The sequence below is a fragment of the Salmo salar genome, chromosome ssa14 (assembly GCF_905237065.1).
Source record: "Salmo salar chromosome ssa14, Ssal_v3.1, whole genome shotgun sequence".
Taxonomy (NCBI): Eukaryota; Metazoa; Chordata; class Actinopteri; order Salmoniformes; family Salmonidae; genus Salmo; species Salmo salar.
The window spans coordinates 35654778-35667552 of NC_059455.1; the positions used below are offsets into that span (position 1 = coordinate 35654778).

A 12775-nucleotide genomic window follows, 5' to 3' on the forward strand; every position below is an offset into this window, starting at 1 on the left:
TGAGACTGAACAATCGTGGGAAAGTCAGAAAGAAATGGGCTTCATCTTAACAGTATAAAGGGGCTTCCTCTCCTTTATATGCTCTGGTGTGAAAGAACTGAGCAGGTAAAAGCAAACAAGCACCTGGTAAGCATCCACCATAATGCTTATCACCGGTCCGGTGTTTTCAGAACAGTGTACATGAAGGACATGGGAAAAGGTGCACATGACATCCCAATACTCTCCCTTCAACTGCACCAATGATATGAAAGACCAGGATTGGTGAGTGACAGGTAGACATCCTCCATATTCGTGTTGGCTTCTATTTATGAAGAAGAGATGGGAGAGGAGGGCACTTGCCAGGGAGAACTGGAAAACTATGGTCCTTGTCCTTCCCCTGTTAAAACCACAAAATCCCAGTTATTACAAAACCTTATCACTCCAAGAATATGACAATGCTGCACTTGAGAACATGCTCTATCAGTTCAACAGCTACATCCAGTGGAAAAACCGCAGAACTGCACCCCACCAACATTCTGGATGTAGCTACGCCCTTTCATTTTATGGGAAAATACACAAAGTTGCTTCTAACACGGTAACGATATTACACTTTATTAACTGTCTAAGGCCAGTTTTGCGCGTTCCACCTTTCCACCTATATCAGGAGTGGGAAGGGAAGCTGATCCTAGATCTTGTCCACGCAGTCCGGTCATCACTAGTTACCACACCCACAAAGTCATAATTATGGCTAAACCCCACCTATTTCCACAAGGTATCTTCTTAAACTCTTGTCCCCTATACCCACTCTCTTACACTGTCCCCTATACCCACTCTCTGTACATTTTAAACCTAACCCTAACCTTAATCCACACTTTAACCACATGGATAATCTTATCCCTAACCCCAACCTTAAATTAAGACCAAAAAGCACATTTTTGTTTTCATGAATTTTTACGATATAGACCATTTTGACTTTGTGTCTGCGGTAACTAGTGACAACCGCAGATGGTCATAACGCATACATTTTTCTAGCATGGAAGCCATGGAAGCAGAAAGTTCGTTCTAAATTTCCATACCAACTTTTGATTGGCTATAATTCTTCATACGTTTGCATGGTTCAAGATACAACGATGTAATTGGTCGACTATGTCGCGCCAAATGTCACATGGTTCTGGTTTTCGCGCGAAAAAGGCACTTTCTTTCCCACAGCGTGCGTTGCACAGTCAAAAGGAGACGGGATAGACTTTAGAAACTATTTCATATATTCATATTTTCGTTTTAATCCAGTGAAAATATGGATCTTGTACAGCCGACTCAGGAGAATGCGGGACAGATGGTGAAGGACGAGTTGGCAGAGAAATGCCAGAAGCTTTTCCAGGCTTTCTTAGAAGAGTAAGTGAAATAATGAAATGATGATGTTATTGTTCTTGGTACGTTGTTAGCTAGCTAGCTAATAGCTATTGGATAGCTATCAAAACTGTAACATATAGCTAGACGTCAATGTTATGTCTGGATTTACTTTATTAATAGTGTGCTAACTAACTATTTTAATCGTATTTGACCAAGTTTTTGGAACTGTTGAAACCTAGCTAGCTGGCTAGCTTACAAGCTAGTTGGAGTTGGCTAACACGATGTGCATGTCTAACATATCCAGTCTAGCTTCATACAACTCTTCTATAACCACAGTTATACATCACAATGGGATGCATACAACTAATAAAAAGGTTGTATTTCTGTGTGTGTCTGTGTGTGTAGGTACCAGACAGCAGACGGTGAGGTGAAGTATGTCCGTGATGCTGAGGAGCTGATCAGGCCAGAGAGAAACACTCTGCTGGTCTCCTTCACTGATCTGGAAGGATTTAACCAGGAACTGGCAACCACCATCCAGGAGGAGTTCTACAGGTAGCTACAGATCTAGGATCATATTTAAATCCCCAGAGGAGGGGCGCGACACCATAAAATGGACGCAACCGTCCCACATGCCCATAAGAAGTTTTAAGAAAGGCATTGATGTTTATGGTTAGGTACATTGGTACAACGACAGTGCTTTTTTCGCAAATGCGCTTGTTTAGATCACCCGTTTGGCGAAGTAGGCTGTGATTCGATGATAAATTAACAGGCACCACATTGATTATATGCAACGCAGGACAAGCTAGTTAAACTAGTAATATCATCAACCATGTGTAGTTAACTAGTGATTATGTTAAGATTGATTGTTTTTCATAAGATAAGCTTATTGCTAGCTAGCAACTTACCTTGGCTCCTTACTGCACTCGCTTAACAGGTGGTCAGCCTGACAGTCTCCTCGTGAAGTGCAATGTAATCGGCTATAATCGGTGTCCAAAAATGCTGATTACCGATTGTTATGAAAACTTGAAATTGGCCCAAATTAATCGACCATGCCGATTGGTTGAACTCTACTTAGAACCTTTGTGTGTTCATGTTATTGAAGATCTTAGCGTAACTATGTCCAGCTAACAAGCTCTCTATTCTTCTTTCTGCTTCTACCTCTCCTCCACTTCAGAGTGTATCCCTTCCTTTGCCGTGCGGTGAGGAACTTTGCTAGGGATCATGGGAATGTCCCAGTGAATAAGGAGTTCTACTTGGCCATTCAGGACCTGCCCACCAGACACAAGTAAGAGACACATACCTGAAGACAAATGTTTCAAGTCACACAAATGGTGTTCTGTTCTCTAAGATGTTTTGTGTGTGATCTGACAGTGTTTGTTTTGTGTTATAGGATCCGTGAGCTGTCCTCCCTGCGTATCGGCTCTCTGGTGCGGATCAGTGCACAGGTAGTGAGGACGCACCCCGTACACCCAGAACTGGTGAGTCACACACCGTATAACCACAGCTTGTGAGTGAGGCCAAATAATGCTTCCTAAAAACTCTTGAGATGTATAACATCTGTGTCTGATCCTCTCTGTTTTGCCTCCATCAGGTGAGCGGGACGTTCCTGTGTCTGGACTGCCAGGGGGTGTGTCCGGACGTGCCCCAGCAGTTCAAGTACGCACCGCCCACCGTCTGCAGGAACCCCGTCTGCAGCAACCGCGCTCGCTTCCACCTAGACACACACCGCTCCAAGTTTATCGACTTCCAGAAGGTAGACGTTTACATTTTTTTGTCATTTTGCAGACGCTCTTATCCAGAGCGACTCACAGCAATTCGGGTTAAGTGCCTTGCTCAAGGGAACAACGGCAGATTTTTCACCTAGTCGGCTCGGGGATTCTGTCAGATATCATCTAAATAACTTCGTCACCTCAACAACTTTGTCCCTTCAGAATAGTAGGAAGGCACGCGTGTGATTGTTTGTGTGTCAGTAATGTTACGTGTGTGTCTGAGTCTGAAACTTGTGTGTGTGTTATGCATGTGTATGTCTAACCTCTGTGTGTGTGTGTGTGTGTGTGTGTAGGTGCGTATCCAGGAGACCCAGGCAGAGCTGCCCAGAGGGTCCATTCCCCGCTCTCTAGAGGTGATTCTGAGGGCTGAGGCTGTGGAGACGGCCCAGGCCGGAGACCGCTGTGATATCACTGGCTCTCTCATAGTGGTTCCCGACGTCTCCCAGCTCAGCACCGCAGGTATGTACACACACAAACAAAAACACACACACACACACACTGGCATGACACGTACACAGGTCATACAGACACACAACAGGACTCATTTCCCATCTCTCTCTAGGTGTGCGAGCAGAGACCAGTTCCCGTGTAGGAGGGAGACAGGGTTATGAGAACGAGGGCCTTCGCGGTCTTAAAGCCCTGGGTGTCAGAGAGCTGTCCTACAGACTGGCCTTCCTCGCCTGCCATGTGTCTCCTACCAACCCCAGGGTACGACACACACACTCACCCAAACCTCGACTCTCACCCAAACCTCCACACACACACTCACCCAACCATCGAGACACACACACACACCCAAACATCGAGACACACACACACACACTCTCACACTTCTTCAGGCTACAAACTAGTATACATGTAATGAATGCATGTCCAACATTTGTTTGAAGGGAGTTGTAATCGTGTGTGTGTGTAGTTTGGAGGGAAGGAGCTGCGTGATGAGGATCAGACAGCAGAGAGCATCAAGAGCCAGATGTCTGTTCAGGAGTGGGAGAAGGTGTTTGAGATGAGCCAAGACAAGAACCTCTACCACAACCTCGGCACCAGCCTGTTCCCAACTATACACGGTCAGTACTACACTGTTACTACTACTATACTACTACACCATATTACTACCACAACCTCTGCACCAGCCTGTTCCCAACTATACACGGTCAGTACTACACTGTTACTACTACTATACTACTACACCATATTACTACCACAACCTCTGCACCAGCCTGTTCCCAACTATACACGGTCAGTACTACACTGTTAATACTACTATACTACTACACCACTACCATATTACTACCACAACCTCGGCACCAGCCTATTCCCAACTATACACGGTCAGTACTACACTGTTAATACTACTATACTACTACACCACTACCATATTACTACCACAACCTCGGCACCAGCCTGTTCCCAACTATACACGGTCAGTACTACACTGTTACTACTACTATGTTATTACCACAGCCTTTGCATGTGGTATTCTGTGTGTGTGTGCAATGTGTGTATAACGTGTGTGTGTGTGTGTAATGTGTGTTTGTGTAGGTAATGATGAGGTGAAGCGTGGTATCCTGTTGATGTTGTTTGGGGGTGTTCCTAAGACCACCATGGAGGGAACATCTCTCAGAGGAGATGTCAACGTCTGCATTGTTGGAGACCCCTCTACCGCCAAGAGCCAGTTCCTCAAGTAAGACCTCTACACCCTGCACACTATACACTACACACTATACACTGTCTACCTACATGTACAGTGACTTGACTTAGGCTATTCCACATTTTGTTGTGTTATAACCTGAATTCAAAATTGATGAAATATTTTATTTTTCCTCACCCATCTTACACACAATCACAACTTGAAATTATGTTATTAGACATTTATTTATTTATTTATGAAATACAGAAATATCTAGCTCCATTTTGTTTTTTTATGATGGAAAAACTCCCCAATCCTTAACGGTTACAAACATACCCATAACATGATGCAGCCATCACTATGTTTGAACATATGGAGACTGCTACTCAGTAATGTGTTGTATTGGATTTGCCCCAAACGTAACACTTTCAGGAAAAAAAGTGAATTGCTTTGCCATATTTTTTTAGGTATTACTTTAGTGCTTTGTTGCAAACAGGATGCATGTTTTGGAATATTTGTATTCTGTACAGGCTTCCTTCTTTTCCCTCTGTCAATTAGGTTAGTATTGTGGAGTAACTGCATTGTTGTTGATCCATCCTCAATTTTCTCCTATCACAGCCATTAAACTGTTTTAAAGCCACCACTGGTCTCATGGTGAAATCCCTGAGCGGTTTCCTTCCTCCCCAGCAACTGAGTTAGGAAGGACGCCTGTAGTGACTAGGTGTATTGATACACCATCCAAAGTGTAATTAATAACTTCACCATGCTCAAAGAGATATTCAATGTCTGCTTTTTTATTTTGACCCATCTACCAATAGGTGCCCTTCTTTGCGAGGCATTGGAAAACCTCCCTGGTCTTTGTGGCTGAATCTGTGTTTTAAATTCAATTCTTGGCTGAGGGACCTTACAGATAATTGTATGTGTGGGGTACAGAGATGAGGTAGTCATTCAAAAATCATATTAAGCACTAGTTTTGCACACAGAGTGAGTCCATGCAACTTATTATGTGACTTGTTATGTGACTTACTCCTGAACTTATTTAGTCTTGCCACAGCAAAGGGGTTGAATACTTACTGGCTCAAGACATTTGAGCTTTTAATTTGTGATGAGTTACATTTTTGGGGGGAAAACACAATTCTACTTTGACAGTATGGGGTGTTGTGTGTAGGCCAGTGACCAAATATCTCAAGTTAAAACATTTCAAATTCAGGCTGTAACACAGCAATATGTGTGAAAAGTCAAGGGGTGTGAATACTTTCTGAAGGCGCTGTATGCTACTCCTCTGTCAAAAATCATTCCTCAAGTGAATCCCTCCACCCTTTAGCCTCCACACTTATACCTCTACTCACGTGCACAATACCCATCTACCCTCACACAAAACCACCGACACATCCCCCATTATACCCACACTACACCCGTACACTCTCAGCCCCCTAGCCTTACACACACACTGTCCCCTATACCCACACTACACCCGTACACTCTCAGCCTCCTGGCCTTACACCTCCCCCTATACCCACACTACACCTGTACACTCTCAGCCTCCTAGCCTTACACCTCCCCCTATACCCACACTACACCCGTACACTCTCAGCCTCCTGGCCTTACACCTCCCCCTATACCCACACTACACCTGTACACTCTCAGCCTCCTGGCCTTACACCTCCCCCTATACCCACACTACACCCGTACACTCTCAGCCTCCTAGCCTTACACACTCCCCTATACCCACACTACACCTGTACACTCTCAGCCTCCTAGCCTTACACACTGTCCCCTATACCCACACTACACCTGTACACTCTCAGCCTCCTGGCCTTACACCTCCCCCTATACCCACACTACACCCGTACACTCTCAGCCTCCTAGCCTTACACACTGTCCCCTATACCCACACTACACCTGTACACTCTCAGCCTCCTAGCCTTACACCTCCCCCTATACCCACACTACACCCGTACACTCTCAGCCTCCTAGCCTTACACAATGTCCCCTATACCCACACTACACCTGTACACTCTCAGCCTCCTAGCCTTACACCTCCCCCTATACCCACACTACACCCGTACACTCTCAGCCTCCTAGCCTTACACCTCCCCCTATACCCACACTACACCTGTACACTCTCAGCCTCCTGGCCTTACACCTCCCCTATACCCACACTACACCTGTACACTCTCAGCCTCCTAGCCTTACACCTCCCCCTATACCCACACTACACCTGTGCACTCTCAGCCTCCTAGCCTTACACCTCCCCCTATACCCACACTACACCCGTACACTCTCAGCCTCCTAGCCTTACACAATCTCCCCTATACCCACACTACACCTGTGCACTCTCAGCCTCCTAGCCTTACACCTCCCCTATACCCACACTACACCTGTACACTCTCAGCCTCCTGGCCTTACACCTCCCCCTATACCCACACTACACCTGTACACTCTCAGCCTCCTAGCCTTACACCTCCCCCTATACCCACACTACACCTGTGCACTCTCAGCCTCCTGGCCTTACACCCCCCCCTATACCCACACTACACCCGTACACTCTCAGCCTCCTAGCCTTACACACTCCCCTATACCCACACTACACCTGTACACTCTCAGCCTCCTGGCCTTACACCTCCCCCTATACCCACACTACACCTGTGCACTCTCAGCCTCCTGGCCTTACACCTCCCCCTATACCCACACTACACCTGTACACTCTCAGCCTCCTAGCCTTACACCTCCCCCTATACCCACACTACACCCGTACACTCTCAGCCTCCTAGCCTTACACCTCCCCTATACCCACACTACACCTGTGCACTCTCAGCCTCCTAGCCTTACACCTCCCCCTATACCCACACTACACCTGTACACTCTCAGCCTCCTAGCCTTACACCTCCCCCTATACCCACACTACACCCGTACACTCTCAGCCTCCTAGCCTTACACCTCCCCCTATACCCACACTACACCTGTACACTCTCAGCCTCCTAGCCTTACACCTCCCCTATACCCACACTACACCTGTGCACTCTCAGCCTCCTAGCCTTACACCTCCCCCTATACCCACACTACACCCGTACACTCTCAGCCTCCTGGCCTTACACCTCCCCCTATACCCACACTACACCTGTGCACTCTCAGCCTCCTGGCCTTACACCTCCCCCTATACCCACACTACACCTGTACACTCTCAGCCTCCTAGCCTTACACCTCCCCCTATACCCACACTACACCTGTACACTCTCAGCCTCCTAGCCTTACACCTCCCCCTATACCCACACTACACCTGTCCCCTCTCTCTCAGGCATGTGGAGGAGTTCAGTCCCAGGGCTGTGTATACCAGTGGGAAGGCCAGCAGCGCAGCAGGTTTAACAGCAGCTGTGGTTCGAGACGAGGAGTCACATGAGTTCGTCATCGAGGCCGGCGCGCTCATGCTCGCTGACAACGTGAGGTGTGTGTGTGTGTGTGTGTGTGTGTGTGTGTGTGTGTGTGTGTGTGTGTGTGTGAGCTGAGGATGGTGCATGTTTTGTGCTTAATGTGATGTGTATTTCTCTTTATCGACAGGGTGTGTGTTGTATTGATGAGTTTGATAAGATGGAGACAAGAGACCAGGTGGCCATCCACGAGGCCATGGAGCAACAGACTATCTCCATCACTAAAGCTGGAGTCAAGGTACACACACAACACACACACACCATCACTATAGCTGGAGTCAAAGTACACACACACATGCAGCACCATCAGTAAAGCTGAATGGAACACACACTCTAACCCTCCGTCTCCTCCAGGCCACTCTGAATGCCCGTACGTCCATCCTGGCCGCTGCTAACCCAGTCGGTGGTCGCTACGACCGCAGCAAGAGTCTGAAACAGAACGTCAACCTATCCGCTCCCATCATGAGCCGCTTCGACCTCTTCTTCATCCTCGTGGACGACTGCAACGAGGTGAGTGTGTAAGAGAGAAAGAAAATGTGTGTGTGTGTGTGTGTGTGTGTAAAAGAAAGATGTGACAAACGATGCCACAGCGAGGCGTGTAGTGTGTGTAAGTACTAATGGAATTATATATGTGTGTGTGTGTAGGTGACAGACTATGCCATAGCCAGACGTATTGTGGATCTGCACTCTCGCATTGAGAACTCGGTAGACAGACTCTACTCTCTGGATGAGATCAGAAGATACCTGCTCTTCGCCCGGCAGTTCAAACCCAAGGTCAGAGCTGTGTGTGTGTGTGTGTGTGTGTTTTAAGGGTTCAGTGTCTTTGTGTTTCTGTGCTGTGAGTCCAGTGGACCAGTACTAACATGTCTGTTAATTTGTGTTTGTGCGTAGATCTCTGGTGAGTCAGAGGAGTTCATCGTGGAGCAGTACAAACGGCTGCGTCAGCGCGACGGCTCTGGGGGCGTTGCCACATCAGCCTGGCGAATCACGGTGAGGCAGCTGGAGAGCATGATCCGCCTTTCTGAGGGCATGGCCCGCATGCACTGCTGTGATGAGGTAAGAGGTCAAACAAATTACACACAACTTATACACACACAACTCTTATCACAACTGGACTCTGCTCTCAAAACCTGTGTTTGGAGTTTGGTTCAAATCTGTTGGTCTGTCTTAGATTGTGTGTAGGATGTTCTGTCATACGGTGTGTGCGACCCTACAGGTCCAGCCGAAGCATGTCAAGGAGGCATTCCGCCTGCTCAATAAATCTATCATCAGAGTGGAGACACCTGACATCAACCTGGACCAGGACCAGGAGATGGAGGAGGAAGAGGAGGGAGAGAACGGTACACGTGCTGCTACTACTGCTGCTACTACTGCTACTACTGCTACTGCTACTACTACTACTGCTACTGCTACTACTGCTGCTGCTACTACTACTACTGCTACTACTGCTGCTGCTACTGCTACTACTACTGCTGCTGCTACTACTGCTACTACTACTGCTACTACTACGGCTGCTGCTGCTGCTACTACTACTGCTGCTGCTACTACTGCTACTACTACTGCTGCTACTACGGCTGCTGCTGCTGCTACTACTACTGCTGCTGCTACTACTGCTACTGCTACTACTGCTGCTGCTGCTACTACTACTACTACTACTACAACAGCTTTATTTGAGTTATTTCTATGTCATGCAACAGGTGTGGTGCTTTTCTATCTCTGCAGGTCATGACGTTCCTAACGGAGTGAATGACCAGGATAACGGGCAGGTGAACGGCAACACCAACGGAGTTACCGACCAAACCAACGGTGTGAATGGTCACGCTGACAGCAGCTCCAAGCCCTCGCTGCGTCTCACCTTCCCAGAGTACCGCCGCATCTCCAACCTGCTGGTGCTGCACCTCCGCAGGGCCGAGGAGGGTAAGACACACACACACACACACTACACTCTACATGTGCAAAGTGTGTATTGCAGTGGTTAACTGTTGTTTACCTGTGTGTGCAGCTGAAGAGGAGGAGGAGTTGAAGAAGAGTGCGGTGATCAACTGGTATCTGAAGGAGATGGAGTCAGAGATTGACTCAGAAGAAGAACTCATCAACAGAAAGAGCCTCATAGAGAAGGTCCTGCACAGACTAGTGCACTATGTAAGTACACACACTCCATTGCCATTGAGTCGGAGTAATAACACCTTTACAAACCTTACTAACTCTCTCTCTCTGTCCATCTCTAGGATCATATCCTGATTGAGCTGTCTCGGGGGGGGCTGAAAGGGTCAGAGACAGAGACACAGGAAGAAGTTCTGGTCGTTAACCCCAACTACACTCTGGAGGACTAGACTTATCTCATCCCTCCTTCCTCCCCTCTAACTCGCTCCTCTTTCCATGGGTTTATGTCAGACTCCAATTCAAGACTCTTGAAGCTGTTTTTATTGAACATTGATCTGTGTGATGACATTTTAAATTTGTGGTAAGGTTTCATTTCATTCCTGCTTTGTAGACTTTTTCACAACTCTAGCCTGTTTTAAAAATGTTTATTTGTATTATTGTAGCCAGGTGAGTAATGTAAATATGTTGCCCTGATTTCTCCAGAGCGTTTGCTGGCTTATGGCTGAAGTTTGTGCGACTCCTCAGTTAACTTAATGTTAATCCTCTGACTGTACTTCCCATGTTAAATGTATGCATACAACAAAATACCCACAATTGAAAGTCTACCTTTTGATGCATATGTTTTATATAAAAAATACAAATAAGTGATCAAAACAAAGAAGAAGAATCGAATGTTTGATGCTGTTAATGCCCTCCCTGTGGCCGGTGGTGTTTCACTGACCTGGTTAGATATGTCTGCGTCATGGCTGTACTGTGTTTATACTGCGCTGGTCTAGTCATTTAATAAAGGACTGTCTTCTCCATGCGATTCACACACACAGCTGTCTGTTTCTCAACTGATGTTTACACACACTAAAACAATAAGAACTAAGGGGTCCTTGAGAATCTACAGTAAACATTTAACGAAAATAGTGAAGTTATTAACCTGAGTGGAATGAGATCCCATTTACACCTAGTTGGAGTTACTATGATTGACATGAATGAATATAGCCAAACTAGCCATCTGTTATTTTGTTCTTGCTAGTTAATGTGCAATCACCCAGGCATTTGTGTTTTTCCCCTTTCTGTTGTTTTCTAAGAATAAAAGGTGTTTTCCGCCTCTCGTTTAACGGAAGTTCAGTTTCACAGAGAAAATGTGTGGTCTGTGGTCAGAGGGTAAAACCAAGCACATCAGCACTTAACTCTTTATTGAACTGCATTGTTGGCTAAAGGCTTGTAAGTAAGCATTTCACAGTAAGCGCATGTGACAAATATAGTTTGATTTGATTATTCCATTAATACATTGTCCTGTTTCATTGGGTGTCTTTCTCTGTTTCTGTCTTTTGTAAATGTATTTGTGTTTCTTTCTGCTCTCTCCCGTTCTCTGTTTCTCTCCATCTCTATCTTCATCTCTCCATTTCTCTCACTCACTCCCTCTCAACTAAACCCAACAGAATACCTCTGGAGTCAGATCAGCAGCAGCAGAGACAGGAGGATCATGGGTATTCCCAAAGCGAGTTCAGCTGATTGGGTGATTCAAAATTTGAGTATCATGTAGTAGCCTAAACCTATTGATGTTACATTGAGCTGGGTGAATGGAATATGAATGACAGTCATCCAATATGCTGTAATAGAACTAAGGCCATGCTCAATAAAAAATAAATTGTCCTCCCTCATCTTAAACGGCACCGACCGCCACTGCTGCTGACTCAATTATGGTGTTTCTCCAGCTGCTCCAGTGTTGAGGTCCTCTACAGTCACTAATCTTCCTCGCCCTCATCTTCACATCGTATGAATGTGTGGTGTCTGTGTTGGTCTCATTGTGTCACTCCCCCCTTAAAGTCACAATACACATACACATAGCCTCTTAACAAACAGGGCCACTGCTAAACACACACACACACACAAGACAGTAAAACTATCTCTCTGGTATAGTATTACCTGGTTGTTGATCTGTATCTGGTAGAAGAAGCATCTTGATGCAATAGTGACTGGTTCTAGGTCTGGTGGGTGTGTGTATCAGGGCTTTGGAACTCGTCCCACCTTATAGTAACTGTACCAGCAGTTACAGTGGCTTGCGAAATATTCACCCACTTGGCATTTTTCCTATTTTGTTGCCTTACAACCTGAAATTAAAATTGATTTTTTTGGGGGGGGTTGTATCATTTGATATACACAACATGCCTACCACTTTGAAGATGCAAAACCATTTACTATAAAATAGGGTAAACACATGAAAGGAATGAAGATACACATACAACACACATTCATCACTCACCTCTGGGCTGCCACCTATCTCTGGGCTGCCACCTATCTCTGGGCTCCCACCTATCTCTGGGCTCCCAAGGGCATGCAGTGCCACAGCACAGACCCAGAGCAGTGTAAACACTGGACATAGCACAATGGCAAACTTGTGAGGGAGAGAAACCCAGACGCATACACACACATAGATATAACACTGTAATAGAGAAAAGACCACTTCAGCAGACTCCCTCAGACCCGATTAGTTTATATGGTCATGGACACCTACAGTACAT

At 46.2% G+C, this 12775-nt stretch overlaps 1 protein-coding gene across 1 annotated transcript; it reads left to right on the forward strand.

Moving 5' to 3' along the window:
* Positions 1-1061: 1061 nt before the first annotated feature.
* mcm6 (minichromosome maintenance complex component 6) lies at positions 1062-11077 on the forward strand. Its single transcript, XM_014140855.2, has 18 exons — positions 1062-1371; positions 1735-1881; positions 2504-2614; positions 2720-2807; positions 2921-3082; positions 3392-3557; positions 3661-3806; positions 4015-4165; positions 4641-4782; positions 8027-8168; positions 8287-8394; positions 8511-8666; positions 8802-8930; positions 9048-9212; positions 9373-9496; positions 9879-10073; positions 10159-10298; positions 10385-11077. The coding sequence occupies exons 1-18, from the start codon at positions 1274-1276 to the stop codon at positions 10487-10489; spliced, it is 2475 nt and encodes an 824-aa protein (XP_013996330.2). The 5' UTR covers positions 1062-1273; the 3' UTR covers positions 10490-11077.
* Positions 11078-12775: the final 1698 nt, after the last annotated feature.